The 16695-nt window shown below is 58.3% G+C and overlaps 2 protein-coding genes and 2 long non-coding RNA genes across 4 annotated transcripts; 1 reads left to right on the forward strand and 3 right to left on the reverse strand.

Moving 5' to 3' along the window:
• Nucleotides 1-865: 865 nt before the first annotated feature.
• Nucleotides 866-5663, forward strand: LOC126037019 (uncharacterized; the record flags this gene model as incomplete). The annotated part of the gene is made up of 4 exons (XM_049797238.1): nucleotides 866-1027; nucleotides 3154-3231; nucleotides 3423-3999; nucleotides 5336-5663. Coding segments are annotated over 4 exons (951 nt in total), but the record flags the coding sequence as incomplete, so codon positions are not given.
• An 11-nt stretch (nucleotides 5664-5674) lies between these two features.
• LOC126037022 (sodium/glucose cotransporter 2-like) lies at nucleotides 5675-16687 on the reverse strand (the record flags this gene model as incomplete). The annotated part of the gene is given in 9 exon segments (XM_049797239.1): nucleotides 5675-5976; nucleotides 7070-7169; nucleotides 7265-7480; nucleotides 8543-8647; nucleotides 8649-8712; nucleotides 8808-8958; nucleotides 11525-11632; nucleotides 15045-15180; nucleotides 16454-16687. Coding segments are annotated over 9 exon segments (1356 nt in total), but the record flags the coding sequence as incomplete, so codon positions are not given.
• LOC126037021 (uncharacterized) lies at nucleotides 7574-8347 on the reverse strand. Its single transcript, XR_007505446.1, has 3 exons — nucleotides 8097-8347; nucleotides 8009-8066; nucleotides 7574-7887 (listed from the first exon to the last, which is right to left on the reverse strand). It is a non-coding gene; the product is annotated as an uncharacterized LOC126037021 (long non-coding RNA).
• LOC126037020 (uncharacterized) lies at nucleotides 9485-11381 on the reverse strand. Its single transcript, XR_007505445.1, has 4 exons — nucleotides 10010-11381; nucleotides 9801-9893; nucleotides 9557-9758; nucleotides 9485-9505 (listed from the first exon to the last, which is right to left on the reverse strand). It is a non-coding gene; the product is annotated as an uncharacterized LOC126037020 (long non-coding RNA).
• Nucleotides 16688-16695: the final 8 nt, after the last annotated feature.

A 16695-nucleotide genomic window follows, 5' to 3' on the forward strand; every position in this document is an offset into this window, starting at 1 on the left:
GGGGGAACACCTGGGAACTTGGGGGGATGCTCAGGAATTGGGGGGGGGGACCCCCAGAAATGTAGGGGGGGGCACCCAGGAATTTGGGTGGGGGGACACCCAGGAATTTGGGGATGGGGACACCCAGAAATTTGGGGTGGGGACCCAGGAATTTGGGTGGGGGGACACCCAGGAATATGGGATGGGGACCCAGGAATTTGGGAATGGGGGCACCCAGAAATATGGGCGGGGGGGACAACCCATGAATTTGGGTGGGGGGACACCTGGGAACTTGGGGGGACGCCCAGGAATTTGGGGATGGGGACCCAGGAATTGGGGGGGGGGAACCCCTAGAAATTTAGGGGACACACACACCTGAATTTGGGGATGGGGACACCCAGAAATTTGGGGTGGGGACCCAGGAATGGGGGGGGGACACCCATGAATCTGGGTGGGGTGACACCCAGGAATTTGGGGATGGGGACTCAGGAATTTGGGAATGGGGACACCCAGAAATATGGGGGGGGGGACAACCCATGAATTTGGGTGGGGGGGACACCTGGGAACTTGGGGGGACGCCCAGGAATTTGGGGATGGGGACCCAGGAATTGGGGGGGGGGGGGGAACCCCTAGAAATTTAGGGGACACACACACCTGAATTTGGGGATGGGGACACCCAGAAATTTGGGGTGGGGACCCAGGAATGGGGACACACACCCATGAATTTGGGTGGGGGGACACCCAGGAATTTGGGGGGTACCCAGGAACTGGAGGGGGGGGCAGGAATTTGGGGTGGGGGAATACCCAGGAATTTGGGGTAGGGGTGTCCCTAGGGACCCAGGCGTTAGGGTGACCCCTCCCCTTTTTTTTTTTTCGGTCTCCCTAGGCTGGGTGGGGGTGGGCCTGCGCCGGGGGGCCCCCCCCGATACCCCCCTGCGCGCCTGCGCCCAGGCCCTGCTGCTGGAGGAGCTGCTGGGTCCCGACCTGCCCCCGGGGGCACCCATGGGTGCTGCCCTGCGCCCGCTGCAGCAACGCCTGCGCCGCTGCCGTGAGTCGACGGGGGGGGGGTCGGGGGTCCCTGGGGCAGGTTGGGGGTCCTCTGGGGCAAATTGGGGTCCTCTGGGGCGAATTGGGGTCCTCTGGGGCGAGTTTTGGGGTCTTCCAGGGCAGTTTTGGGGACCTTGGGGCAAGTTTTGGGGCTCCCTGGGTCAGTTTGGGGGTCCTTTGGGGCAAGTTTTGGGGACCCTGGGGCAAATTTTGGGATCCCTGGGGCAAATTGGGGTCCTCTGAGCCATGTTTTGGGGTCCCCTGGGGCAGGTTGGGGGTCCCTGGGGCAGATTGGGGTCCCCTGGGGCAAGTTTTGGGGTCCCCTGGGGCAGATTGGGGGTCCCTGGGGCAAATTGGGGTCCTCTGAGCCAAGTTTTGGGGTCCCCTGGGGCAGGTTGGGGGTCCCTGGGGTAGATTGGGGTCCTCTGGGGCAAGTTTTGGGGTCTTCCAGGGCAGTTTTGGGGTCTTCTGGGACAAGTTTTGGGGCCTCCTGGGGCAGGTTGGGGGTCCCTGGGGCGAATTGGGGTCCTCTGGGGCAAGTTTTGGGGTTTTCCAGGACAGTTCTGGGGACCTTGGGGCAAGTTTTGGGGTCTCCTGGGGCAGTTTGGGGGTCCTTTGGGGCAAGTTTTGGGGACCCTGGGGCAAATTTTGGGATCCCTGGGGCAAATTGGGGTCCTCTGGGCCAAGTTTGGGGTCCTCTGGGGCAGGTTTTGGGGTCCCCTGGGGCAGATTGGGGTCCTCTGGGGCAGGTTTTGGGGTCCCCTGGGGCAGATTGGGGGTCCCTGGGGCAAATTGGGGTCCTCTGGGGCAAGTTTTGGGGTCTTCCAGGGCAGTTTTGGGGACCTTGGGGCAAGTTTTGGGGTCCCTGGGGCGAATTGGGGTCCTCTGGGGCAAGTTTTGGGGTCCCCTGGGGCAGATTGGGGGCCCCTGGGGCAAATTGGGGTCCTCTGGGGCAAGTTTTTGGGGTCTTCCAGGGCAGTTTTGGGGACCTTGGGGCAAGTTTTGGGGCCTCCTGGGGCAGATTGGGGGTCCCTGGGGCAAATTGGAGTCCTCTGGGGCAAGTTTTGGGGTCTTCCAGGGCGGTTTTGGGGACCTTGGGGGCAAGTTTTGGGGTCCTCCAGGGCAGTTTGGGGGTCCTTTGGGGCAAGTTTTGGGGACCCTGGGGCAAATTTTGGGATCCCTGTGGCAAATTGGGGTCCTCTGGGCCAAGTTTTGGGGTCCTTGCGGCAGTTTTGGGGACACTGGGGCAGATTGGGGTCCTCTGGGGCAAGTTTTGGGGTCCCTGGGGCAAGTTTTGGGGCCTCCTGGGGCAGATTGGGGGTCCTCTGGGGCAGATTGGGGTCCCATGGGGCAAGTTTTGGGGTTTTCCAGGACAGTTCTGGGGACCTTGGGGCAAGTTTTGGGGTCTCCTGGGGCAGTTTGGGGGTCCCTGGGGCAGTTTGGGGGTCCCTGGGGCGAATTGGGGTTCTCTGAGCCAAGTTTTGGGGTCTTCCAGGGCAGTTTTGGGGTCTTCTGAGCCAAGTTTTGGGGTTCCCTGGGGCAGATTGGGGGCCCCTGGGGCGAATTGGGGTCCTCTGGGGCAAGTTTTGGGGTCTTCCAGGGCGGTTTTGGGGACCTTGGGGCAAGTTTTGGGGTCCCTGGGGCAAATTTTGGGATCCCTGTGGCAAATTGGGGTCTTCTGGGCCAAGTTTTGGGGTCCCTGCGGCAGTTTTGGGGACACTGGGGCAGATTGGGGTCCTCTGGGGCAGGTTGGGGGCCCCTGGGGCGAATTGGGGTCCTCTGAGCCAAGTTTTGGGGTCTTCCAGGGCAGTTTTGGGGTCTTCTGGGACAAGTTTTGGGGCCTCCTGGGGCAGATTGGGGGTCCTGGGGCAAACTGGGGTCCTCTGGGGCAAGTTTTGGGGTTTTCCAGGACAATTTTGGGGACCTTGGGGCAAGTTTTGGGGCCTCCCTGGGCAAATTGGGGTCCCCTGGGGCTCTTTTGGGGTCCTTGGGGGCAATTTTGGGGTCCCCGGGGCAGTTTTGGGGTCCCGTGGGGTCATTCTGTGGCCCCCGGGGCAATTTTTGGGGTCCTTGGGGGTAATTTTGGGGTCCCCGGGGCAGTAACGGGGTGTCGTTTCCCCCCCCCAGCGCCGGGGACGGTGCCGTGGGGCGTCGTGGCCGAGAGCTCCCGCCTGTGGCGCACGCTGGGCCCCGCCTTCCTGCGCGGTACGTGTCATCGCGCGTGTCGTCGCGCGGCGTCGCCTCCCGGGTCCCACCCCTTCCCGTGTCATCGCTCGCATCATCGCGCCTCCTCCCCGCCCCCGCCCCCCCCCCGTCGCCGCGTGGCGTCGTGTGACGTCACGCGCGACGTCTTATGACATCACGCGCGTCCCCCTGTGACGTCACCGCCCCCGCAGGGCTGGCGGCCGCCGGTTGGGAGACGGGGCGGCACCTCCTGGCCCCCGACGAATGGCAGCTCGACTGGGCGGGGCCAGGGGGCGGGGCCTCTGGCGACGAGCCCCGCCCTTCCGCCAATAACCGGCTCCGCCCTTCTCCGGATTGACCCCAGCCGACCCCAGAATGGGGCGAAAAACAGCGTTTTTCGACAACGGGTCCAAAAACCACCAGTTTGGGGGTCGTTTCTAAAAACGTGCAGTTTTGTGTTCCCGGCGCTTTGGGGGGATTTTGAGGCATTTTGGAGGGAATTTGGGGCCGTGTTGGGGTTGTTTAGGGGCATTTTGGCATCGTTTGGGGAGTTCTGGGCTCATTTGGGGCTTTTCGGGCTCTTTTTGGGGCTTTTCGGGCTCTTTTTGGGGCTTTTCGGGCTCTTTTTGGGGCTTTTTGGGCTTATTTTGGGGCTTTTCGGGCTCATTTTGGGGCTTTTCAGGCTCATTTGGGGGCTTTTCGGCCTCATTTGGGGGCTTTTCAGGCTCCTTTTGGGGCTTTTTCAGGCTCTTTTTGGGGCTTTTTCAGGCTCTTTTTGGAGAGTTTTGGGCCCATCGGGGCTCATTTAAGTCTCGTTTTGGGCCTGTTTTGGCTTATTTTGGGGCATTTTGACATCATTTGGGAGGTTTTGGGGCACGTTTTGGGGCATGTGGGGCCGCTTAGCTTGGTTTCGAGGTATTCGGGGCTCCTTTTGGGGCTTTTCAAGCTGCTTTTGGGGCTTTTTTCAGGCTCTTTGGAGAGTTTTGGGCCCATCGGGGCTCATTTAAGTCTCGTTTTGGGCCTGTTTTGGCTTATTTTGGGGCATTTTGACATCTTTTCAGAGTCTGTGGGCTTGTTTGGGGGCATTTGGGGCTGCTTAGCTTGGTTTTGAGGTATTCGGGGCTCATTTTGGAGCTTTTCAGGCTCATTTTGGGGTTTTCCAGGCTCTTTTGGGGGCGTTTCAAGCTCCTTTTGGACTTTTCAGGCTCATTCTGGAGAGTTTTGGGCCCATTGGGGCTCATTTTAGTCTCGTTTTGGGCCTGTTTTGGCTTATTTTGGGGCATTTTGACATCTTTTCAGAGGCTTTGGGCTTGTTTGGGGGCATTTGGGGCTGCTTAGCTTGGTTTTGAGGTTTTGGGGGCTCATTTTGGGGCTTTTTCAGGTTCACTTTGGGGCTTTTTCAGGCTCATTTTGGAGAGTTTTGGGCCCATTTGGGGGCATTTTAGTCTCTTTTGGGGCCTGTTTTGGCTTATTTTGACATCATTCTGACGTTTGGGGCGCTTCGCTTGGTTTCGAGACGTTCGGGGCTCATTTTGGGGCTTTTCAGGCTCATTTTGGGGTTTTCCAGGCTCTTTTTGGGGCTTTTCAAGCTCCTTTTGGACTTTTCAGGCTCATTTTGGAGAGTTTTGGGCCCATTTGGGGGCATTTTAGTCTCTTTTTGGGCCTGTTTTGGCTTATTTTGGGGCTTTTTGACGTTTGGAGCCGCTTAGCTTGGTTTTGAGATGTTCGGGGGCTCCTTTTGGGGCTTTTTCAAGTTCATTTTGGGGCTTTTCAGGCTCATTCTGGAGAGTTTTGGGCCCATCGGGGCTCATTTAAGTCTCGTTTTGGGCCTGTTTTGGCTTATTTTGGGGCATTTTGACATCTTTTCAGAGTCTGTGGGCTTGTTTGGGGGCATTTGGGGCTGCTTAGCTTGGTTTTGAGGTATTTGGGACTCATTTTGGGGCTTTTCAGGCTCATTTTGGGGTTTTCCAGGCTCTTTTTGGGGCTTTTCAAGCTCCTTTTGGACTTTTCAGGCTCATTTTGGAGAGTTTTGGGTCCATATGGGGGCATTTTAGTCTCTTTTGGGGCCTGTTTTGGCTTATTTTGACATCGTTCTGACGTTTGGGGCGCTTCGCTTGGTTTCGAGACGTTCGGGGCTCATTGTGGGGCTTTTCAGGCTCATTTTGGGGTTTTCCAGGCTCTTTTTGGGGCTTTTCAAGCTCCTTTTGGACTTTTCAGGCTCATTTTGGAGAGTTTTGGGCCCATTTGGGGGCATTTTAGTCTCTTTTGGGGCCTGTTTTGGCTTATTTTGACATCGTTCTGACGTTTGGGGCGCTTCGCTTGGTTTCGAGACGTTCGGGGCTCATTGTGGGGCTTTTCAGGCTCGTTTTGGAGAGTTTTGGGCCGATTTGGGGGCGTTTTAGCCTCGCCCTGGGCCTGTTTTGCCTTCTGCGGTGGCGTTTTTCCGTCGCGGGGGGGGGTTTGTCCCCGTTTTGGGGTCGTTCCAGCCCTTTCGGGGTACATCTCGTCCTCGGGGGGGGGGGTCTCAGGCGAAGTACCCCCAGAGGAAGAAGGCGACGGCCATCAGCACCAGCGCGTTGGCGTCCACCACCCGCCCCCACACCCCCTCCTCGGGGGGCGGGGCCGGTGGCTCGGCCACGCCCCTTTCCCCCGAAGGCCCCGCCCCTTGGGGGACAGGCCCCGCCCCCTGGCCAGATGGCTCCGCCTCCACATCTGGAAGAGAAGGGGAAGGGCGGGGGCGGGGGGGGGGTGTTGGTTCTGGGTCTTCTGCACCCAGGGGACCCCCCCCCACACCCAGGGGACCCCTCCCAGACCCATGGGGTGTCCCCCCCCGCACCCATGGGACCCCCACCCACCCATGGGACCCCTCCCAGACCCATTAGCCCCCTCCCAGACCCATGGGACCCCTCCTAGACCCTTGGAGACCCCCCCCCAGCACACATGGGACCCCTCCCAGACCCATTAGCCCCTTCCCAGACCCTTGGAGACCCCCCTCCTGTACCCATGGGACCCCCCCCTGCACCCATGGGACCCCTCCTCGGACCATTGGAGCCCCCCCCACACCCCCATGGGACCCCCCCTGCACCCTTGGGACCCCTCCTAGACCCATGGGGTGCCCCCCCCCCCCGCACCCATGGGACCCCCACCCACCCATGGGACCCCTCCCAGACCCATTAGCCCCCTCCCAGACCCTTGGAGAACCCCCCCTGTACCCATGGGACCCCCACCCACCCATGGGACCCCTCCCAGACCCATGGGGTGCCCCCCACACACACCCATGGGACCCCCCCTGCACCCATGGGACCCCTCCCAGACCCATTAGCCCCCTCCCAGACCCTTGAAGACCCCCCCCCCCGTACCCATGGGACCCCCCCTGCACCCATGGGACCCCTCCTCGGACCCTTGGAGCCCCCCCCACACCCCCATGGGACCCCCCCCTGCACCCTTGGGACCCCTCCCAGACCCATTAGCCCCCCTCCCAGACCCTTGGAGACCCCCCCCCTGTACCCATGGGACCCCCCTGCACCCATGGGACCCCTCCTCAGACCCTTGGAGCCCCCCACACACCCCCATGGGACCCCCCCTGCACCCTTGGGACCCCTCCCAGACCCTTGGAGACCCCCCCTCTGTACCCATGGGACCCCCCCTGCACCCTTGGGACCCCTCCCAGACCCTTGGAGCCCCCCCCCCCACACCCATGGGACCCCTCCCAGACCCATGGGACCCCTCCTAGACCCTTGGAGCCCCCCCCACAGCACCCATGGGACCCCTCCCAGACCCATTAGCCCCCTCCCAGACTCTTGGAGACCCCCCCCCAGCACCCATGGGACCCCCCCCCCACACCCATGGGTCCCTTTACCCTGGAGCTGGACGTCACCGGCACCATCCTTGGGGATTTGTCGGTCGAGGTCGATCCGCGGTTCCCGGCTGTTCCGGAGGCTGAAGACCAACCGGTGGAGCTGCGGGAAGCCGGATAGCTGGGTGTGTGTGTCCCCCCCAAAAAAAAAAAAATTTGGGGTGTCCGTCCCCCACCCCAAAAAAAAAAGGGACTCACGTGTTGGCGAGGGATGGGGGGGTAGCAGAGGGAGACGCCGATGACGATGAGGCCGGTGGCGAGGAAGAGGAGGGCGGCGAAGTGGAGGTAATGGAGGCCGCAAACGAGGGGGGGGCAGCGGCCGGGGGACCCGCACGTCCCCGTCCCCAACGCGAATTCGGGGACCAGCCGGGCCAGGCCCAGCCCCAGCCCCCCCAGCAGACCCCAAAAAGCGCCCTGGGGGGGGGGGGAGGGGAGAAGGGGGGGGTCAGGCACCCACATGTGGGGTCCCCTTTTTTTTTTGGGGGGGGGGGGGGGCGGCTGATGGGAATGGGGTAACGAAGGGGCCAGGATGTCGGGGGCCCCTCGATCCCGGACACCTGGGACCCCTTCACCACCCCCAACATCTGGATTCCCCTTCTTCACCCCCCCAACATCTGGATCCCCTTCTTCATCCCCCCAACATCTGGATCCCCTTCTTCATTGCCCCCCAACACCTGGATCCCCTTTTCATCCCCCCAACACCTGGATCCCCTTCTTCACCCCCCCAACACCTGGATCCCCTTCTTCACCTCCCCAACATCTGGATTCCCCTTCTTCATCCCCCCAACACCTGGATTCCTCTTCTTCATCCCCCCCAACACCTGGATCCCCTTCTTCACCCCCCCCCCAACACCTGGATTCCCCTTCTTCATCCCCCCAACATCTGGATCCCCTTCTTCACCCCCCCAACACCTGGATTCCTCTTCTTCACCCCCCCAACACCTGGATTCCTCTTCTTCGTCCCCCCAACATCTGGATCCCCTTCTTCACACCTCAACATCTGGATTCCTCTTCTTCATCCCCCCAACACCTGGATTCCTCTTCTTCATCCCCCCCAACACCTGGATCCCCTTCTTCACCCCCCCAACACCTGGATTCCCCTTCTTCACCCCCCAACATCTGGATTCCCCTTCTTCACCCTCCCAACACCTGGATTCCCCTTCTTCATCCCCCCAACACCTGGATTCTCCTTCTTCATCCCCCTAACACCTGGATTCCCCTTCTTCATTCCCCCAACACCTGGATTCCTCTTCTTCATCCCCCCCAACATCTGGCTTCCCCTTCTTCACCCCCCAACACCTGGATCCCCTTCTTCACCCCCCCCAACATCTGGATCCCCTTCTTCATCCCCCCCAACACCTGAATTCCCCTTCTTCACCCCCCCCCCCCAACACCTGGATTCCCCTTCTTCACCCCAACATCTGGGTGTCCATCCCCCTCCCCCCCCCCCAAAAAAAACCCGATCCCCAAACTCACGGGCTCGTTGACGCGCGGGACGAAGACGGCGAGGAAGAAGACGGCGGCCACGGGGGGGGCCAAGTAACTGGCGACGGCCTGGATGTAGTCGAAGAGCTGCCCCCCCCCGCGCCGCCTCCACCACCGGCAGCCAGGCCAGGCTCAAGCCCACCATCGCCACGATCCACAGCCTGCGCGGGACCCCCGGCGTCACCCGTGGGTGCCCCCCGACCACCCAACCGGGGCGTTAACTCCCCCCACCCCAACATCACCCCAAACAACCGACCTGCCGGCGATCAGGAGGTGCCGGGCTCCGGCGCGGGGTCGCAGGCGTTGGTAGACGTCGAGGGTGAAGAGGGCGCCGGCGCTGGCGAAGATGGAGGCCAGGGAGGACATGAGGGCGGCCAGGACCACCGCCAGCATCAGCCCGCGTAGGCCTGGGGGGGCGAAGGGGGGTTGGAATGGGGGAAAACCCCCCCCGATAGTCCCTAATAGACTCCCCATGGCCTCGGGGAGTGCGCTAATAGCCCGCTAATAGCCACTAATAACCCCCCCGTAGCCTCTAATAGCCCCTAATAACCCCCTAATACCTCCAAGAGGGCACTAATAGCCCCCTAATAACCCCCTAATACCTCCAAGAGGGCACTAATAGCCCCCTAATACCCCTAATAACCGCCTAATACCTCCAAGAGGGCACTAATAGCCCCCTAATAACCCCCTAATACCTCTAAGAGGGCACTAATAGCCCCTAAAAACCCCCTAATGACCTCTAATAATGCACTAATAGCCCCCTAATAACCCCCTAATACCTCTAAGAGGGCACTAATAGCCCCTAAAAACCCCCTAATGACCTCTAATAATGCACTAATAGCCCCTAATAACCCCCTAATACCTCCAAGAGGGCACTAATGGCTCCCTAATACCCCTAATAAACGCCTAATACCTCTAAGAGGGCACTAATAGCCCCTAATAACCCCCTAATACCTCCAAGAGGGCACTAATGGCTCCCTAATACCCCTAATAAACGCCTAATACCTCTAAGAGGGCACTAATAGCCCCCTAATAACCCCCTAATACCTCTAAGAGGGCACTAATAGCCCCCTAATAACCCCCTAATACCTCCAAGAGGGCACTAATAGCCCCCTAATAACCTCCAAATACCTCTAATAGAGCACTAATAGCCCCTAAAAAACCCCTAATGACCTCTAATAATGCACTAATAGCCCCTAATAACCGCCTAATACCTCCAAGAGGGCACTAATAGTCCCCAAATAACCACCTAATACTTCCAAGAGGGCACTAATGGCCCCCTAATACCCCTAATAACCGCCTAATACCTCCAAGAGGGCACTAATAGCCCCCTAATAACCCCCTAATACCTCTAAGAGGGCGCTAATGGCCCCCTAATAGCCCCCTAATAACCACCTAATACCTCTAAGAGAGCACTAATAGCCCCTAAAAAACCCCTAATGACCTCTAATAATGCACTAATAGCCCCTAATAACCCCCTAATACCTCTAAGAGGGCACTAATAACCCCCTAATAACCCTAAGAGGGCACTAATAGCCCCTAATAACACCCTAATATCGCCCTACTAACCCTAATAACGGCCTAATAATGCCGTAATAACCCCTAATACCGCCCTACTACCCCTAATAACGCCCTAAAAATGCCGTAATAGGCCCTAATACCGCCCTAATACCCGTAATAACGCCCTAATAATGCCGTAATAGCCCCTAATACCGCCCTAATAACCCTAATAATGCCGTAATACCCCCTGATACTGCCCTACTACCCCTAATAACGCCCTAATAATGCCGTAATAGCCCCTAATACCGCCCTACTACCCCTAATACCGCCCTAATAATGCCGTAATAGCCCCTAATACCGCCCTAATACCCCTAATAACGCCCTAATAATGCCGTAATATCCCGTAATACTGCCCTAATACCCCTAATACTGCCCTAATAATTCCGTAATACCCCTGATACTGCCCTACTACCCCTAATACCGCCCTAATAATGCCGTAATATCCCCTAATACCGCCCTACTACCCCTATTAACGCACTAATAATGCCGTAATATCCCCTAATACCGCCCTACTACCCCTATTAACGCACTAATAATGCCGTAATAGCCCCTAATACCGCCCTACTACCCCTAATAACGCCCTAATAATGCCGTAATAGCCCCTAATACCGCCCTACTACCCCTATTAACGCACTAATAATGCCGTAATAGCCCCTAATACCGCCCTACTACCCCTAATAACGCCCTAAAAATGCTGTAATAGCCCCTAATACCGCCCTACTACCCCTAATAACGCCCTAATAATGCCGTAATAGCCCCTAATACCACCCTAATAATGCCGTAATACCCCCTGATACTGCCCTACTACCCCTAATAACGGCCTAATAATGCCCTAATATCCCCTAATACCGCCCTACTACCCCTAATAACGCCCTAATAATGCCGTAATAGGCCCTAATACCCCTAATAACGCCCTAACAATGCTGTAATAGCCCCTAATACCGCCCTAATACGCCTAATAACGCCCTAATAATGCCGTAATAGCCCCTAATACCGCCCTACTACCCCTAATAACGCCCTAATAATGCCGTAATAGCCCCTAATACCACCCTAATAATGCCGTAATACCCCCTGATACTGCCCTACTATCCCTAATAACGGCCTAATAATGCCCTAATATCCCCTAATACCGCCCTACTACCCCTAATAACGCCCTAATAATGCCGTAATAGCCCCTAATACCCCTAATACCGGCCTAATAATGCCGTAATATCCCCTAATACCGCCCTACTACCCCTAATAACGCCCTAATAATGCCGTAATAGCCCCTACTACCCCTAATACCGGCCTAATAATGCCGTAATATCCCCTAATACCGCCCTACTACCCCCCTGATAACGCCGCAGTAGCCCCTGCCTCCGCCCCAGCAGTGGCGGGGCGCGGCCGGGCGGGGCGCGGGCGGGGCGGCCGTACCGGGGGGCAGGAGGGTGAGGACGAGGCGGGGGTAGGCGACGTTGGAGCAGCCGACGGGGGTCCCGCAGGCGCGGCGGCAGCCCTGGGCGTCCGCGCAGCCCACCACCTCTGCCAGGGAGCGCGGGATACCGGGATTACGGGATGCGGGGGATTACGGGATTCCGGGACGGGGGGGGATTACGGGATTAGGGGATTGGTCATCGATGGGATTAGGGGAGGGGGAGTTAGGGGGATTAGGGGATGGGGGACTATGGGATTATGGCATATATGGGATTAGGGGATATGTGGGATTTGGGGATCTATGGGATCAGGGGATATATGGGATTTGGGGATATATGGGATTTGGGGATTGATATATGGGATTTGGGGATTGATCATCTGTGGGATTTGGGGATCATCTATGGGATTAGGGGAGGGGGAGTTAGGGGATTAGGGGATGGGGGACTATGGGATTATGGCATATATGGGATTATGGGATATATGGGATTTGGGGATATATGGGATTTGGGGATTGATATATGGGATTAGGGGATATATGGGATTTGGGGATATATGGGATTTGGGGATTGATATATGGGATTAGGGGATATATGGGATTTGGGGATATATGGGATTTGGGGATTGATATATGGGATTAGGGGATATATGGGATTAGGGGATATATGGGATTTGGGGATTGATATATGGGATTAGGGGATATATGGGATTTGGGGATATATGGGATTTGGGGATTGATATATGGGATTTGGGGATTGATCATCTATGGGATTTGGGGATTGATCATCTATGGGATTAGGGGAGGGGGAGTTAGGGGATTAGGGGATGGGGGACTATGGGATTATGGCATATATGGGATTAGGAGATATGTGGGATTAGGGGATCTATGGGATTTGGGGATTGATATATGGGATTTGGGGATTGATCATCTATGGGATTAGGGGAGGGGGAGTTAGGGGGATTAGGGGATGGGGGACTATGGGATTATGGCATATATGGGATTAGGGGATCTATGGGATTTGGGGATATATGGGATTTGGGGATATATGGGATTTGGGGATTGATATATGGGATTAGGGGATTACGGGATTAGGGGATTGATCATCTATGGGATTAGGGGAGGGGGAGTTAGGGGGATTAGGGGATGGGGGACTATGGGATTATGGCATATATGGGATTATGGGATATATGGGATTTGGGGATTGATATATGGGATTAGGGGATATATGGGATTTGGGGATATATGGGATTTGGGGATTGATATATGGGATTAGGGGATATATGGGATTAGGGGATATATGGGATTTGGGGATATATGGGATTTGGGGATTGATATATGGGATTTGGGGATTGATCATCTATGGGATTAGGGGAGGGGGAGTTAGGGGATTAGGGGATGGGGGACTATGGGATTATGGCATGTATGGGATTAGGGGATATGTGGGATTAGGGGATCTATGGGATTTGGGGATTGATATATGGGATTTGGGGATTGATATATGAGATTTGGGGATTGATCATCTATGGGATTAGGGGAGGGGGAGTTAGGGGGATTAGGGGATGGGGGACTATGGGATTATGGCATATATGGGATTAGGGGATCTATGGGATTTGGGGATATATGGGATTTGGGGATATATGGGATTTGGGGATTGATATATGGGATTTGGGGATTGATCATCTATGGGATTAGGGGATTGATCATCTATGGGATTAGGGGAGGGGGAGTTAGGGGGATTAGGGGATGGGGGACTATGGGATTATGGCATATATGGGATTACGGGATATGTGGGATTTGGGGATCTATGGGATTTGGGGATTGATATATGGGATTAGGGGATCTATGGGATTTGGGGATATATGGGATTTGGGGATATATGGGATTTGGGGATTGATATATGGGATTAGGGGATTACGGGATTAGGGGATTGATCATCTATGGGATTAGGGGAGGGGGAGTTAGGGGGATTAGGGGATGGGGGACTATGGGATTATGGCATATATGGGATTAGGGGATATGTGGGATTTGGGGATCTATGGGATCAGGGGATATATGGGATTTGGGGATATATGGGATTTGGGGATTGATATATGGGATAGAGGGGATTGGGGAGGGGGAATTATGGGGTAGGGGGGATTAGGGGATGGGGGGACTATGGGATTATGGGATATGTGGGATTATGGGATAGAGGGACTATGGGATAGAAGGGATTAGGGGAAGGAATTGTGGGATTGGGGGAATTACAGGGATTGGGGGATAGAGGGGGATTAGGGGATAGAGGGGGCTATGGGGCAGGGGGTTGTGGGATATATGGGATTGTGGGAGGGGGAATTATGGGGTAGGGGGGATTAGGGGATGGGGGACTATGGGATTATGGCATATATGGGATTACGGGATATATGGGATTAGGGGATCTATGGGATTTGGGGATATATGGGATTTGGGGATTGATATATGGGATAGAGGGGATTGGGGAGGGGGAATTATGGGGTAGGGGGGATTAGGGGATGGGGGACTATAGGATTGGGGGGCGACGGGGATTATGGGATACGAGGGATTACGGGGTAGATTATGGGGGATTGCGGGACCGTGGGGATACGGGGGGGCATGGGATTGGGGGATTCTGGGGGGCACTTGTGGGGCTCGTGGGGGAAGGGGCCTTGGCGGCCATCTTGGGCGGCCATTTTGGGTGGCCTCTTCGGGCGGCCATCTTGAGCGGCCACGTTGGGCGGCCAACCAGCTTGGGGTGGCCAAGGAACATTGGGAAGGGGCACCAGGGCGGCCACGTTGGTTGGCCACGTTGGGCGGCCACGTTGGTTGACCACGTTGGTTGGCCATGTTTGTTGGCCACGTTGGTTGACCACGTTGGGTGGCCGCATTGGGCAGCCACGTTGGGTGGCCAACCATCTTGGGTTGGCCAAGGAACATTGGGGAAGGGGCACCAGGGCGGCCATGTTGGTTGGCCACGTTGGGCGGCCATCTTGAGTGGCCACGTTGGGCAGCTACGTTGGTTGGCCACATTGGTTGACCACATTGGTTGACCACATTGGGTGGCCATGTTGGATGGCCATGTTGGGCGGCCACGTTGGTTGGCCACATTGGTTGACCGTGTTGGGTGGCCACGTTGGTTGGCCACATTTGGTTGGCCATGTTGGGCAGCCATGTTGGATGGCCACGTTGGTTGGCCACGTTGGTTGGCCACATTGGTTGACCACATTGGGTGGCCAGGTTGGATGGCCATGTTGGGCGGCCACGTTGGTTGGCCACATTGGTTGACTGCGTTGGGTGGCCACGTTGGTTGGCCACATTGGTTGGCCACGTTGGGTGGCCACGTTGGGCGGCCATGTTGGTTGGCCACGTTGGTTGACCACATTAGGTGGCCACATTGGTTGGCCACGTTGGGCGGCCACGTTGGTTGGCCACATCGGTTGACCACGTCGGTTGGCCACGTTGGGCGGCCAGCCATCTTGGGCACCTAGGGCAGGTGGGGGTGGGCGCAGGGTGAGCGGGGGGGGGGCTGACCGGGGAAGAGGACGCGGGCGGCCATGCCGGGCAGCACCATGAGGAACATGGGCAGCACTTTGAGGTAACCGCAGACGACGCAGCCGGCGCGGACGTGGGTCAGCGAGCGGCCGGCCAAGCACCGCTGCACGATCACCTTGGGGGGGGCACGGAGACCGGCCCGTTTGCTCCCAGTGCCCCTCCCCAGTGCTCCCAGTGCCACCCCGGCGCCTCCCGGTGCCCTCCCGGAGCTTCCCAGTCTCTGCCAGTGCCCCTCAGTCCCCTCCCAGTACCCCCAGTACCCCTCCCAGCACCTTCCAGTGGCTCCCGACCCCATCCCAGCGCCTCCCACTCCCCTCCCAGTACCTCCCAGTGCCCCTCGATCCCCTCCCAGTGCCTCCCACTCCCCTCCCAGTACCTCCCAGTGCCCCTCAGACCCCTCCCAGCACCTCCTGATCCCCTCCCAGTGCCTCCCAGTGCCCCTCAGACCCCTCCCAGCGCCTCCCAGTCCCATCTCGACACCTCCCAGTGCCCTTCGATCCCCTCCCAGTGCCTCCCACTCCCCTCCCAGTACCTCCCAGTGCCCCTCGATCCCCTCCCAGTGCCTCCCACTCCCCTCCCAGTACCTCCCAGTGCCCCTCAGACCCCTCCCAGCACCTCCTGATCCCCTGCCAGTGCCTCCCACTCCCCTCCCAGTACCTTCCAGTGCCCCTCAGACCCCTCCCAGCGCCTCCCAGTCCCATCTCGACACCTCCCAGTGCCCTTCGATCCCCTCCCAGTGCCTCCCACTCCCCTCCCAGTACCTTCCAGTGCCCCTCAGACCCCTCCCAGTGCCTCCCAGTGCCTCCCAGTCCCATCTCGACACCTCCCAGTGCCCTTCGATCCCCTCCCAGTGCCTCCCACTCCCCTCCCAGTACCTCCCAGTGCCCCTCAATCCCCTCCCAGTGCCTCCCACTCCCCTCCCAGTACCTTCCAGTGCCCCTCAGACCCCTCCCAGCACCTCCTGATCCCCTCCCAGTGCCTTCCAGTGCCCCTCGGACCCCTCCCAGCACCTCCCACTCCCCTCCCAGTACCTCCCAGTGCCCCTCGGACCCCTCCCAGCACCTCCTGATCCCCTCCCAGTGCCTCCCACTCCCATCCCAGTGCCTCCCAGTGCCCCTCAATCCCCTCCCAGTGCCTCCCACTCCCCTCCCAGTACCTCCCAGTGCCCCTCGGACCCCTCCCAGCACCTCCTGATCCCCTCCCAGCGCCTCCCACTCCCATCCCAGTGCCTCCCAGTGCCCCTCAGACCCCTCCCAGCACCTCCCAGTCCCCTCCCAGCGCCTCCCAGTCCCGTCTCGACGCCCCCCAGTGCCCCTCGATCCCATCCCAGCGCCTCCCGCTCCCTTCCAGCGCCCCCCCAGCCCCCTCCCAGTGCCTCCCAGTCCCACCTGATCGGTACACCAGTACCAGGCGGAGATGATGCCCAGTCCCAGTAAGAGGCCGGGCCAGGGCAGGTCGCCGGTACTGGGATGGCGCAGGAGGTGGAAGGCGTCGGGACGGGGACGCCCGCAGGGACCCGTCACGTTGGGGGGCAGCGCCAGGGGGTAACGCTCCACCAGCCCCTCGTAGCCCCCCACAGCGCCCAGTGCTGCAAGGTCCCCAGTACGGACCAGTAAGGACCAGTATGGGG

The sequence above is a fragment of the Accipiter gentilis genome, unplaced genomic scaffold (assembly GCF_929443795.1).
Source record: "Accipiter gentilis unplaced genomic scaffold, bAccGen1.1, whole genome shotgun sequence".
Classification (NCBI taxonomy): domain Eukaryota; kingdom Metazoa; phylum Chordata; class Aves; order Accipitriformes; family Accipitridae; genus Astur; species Astur gentilis.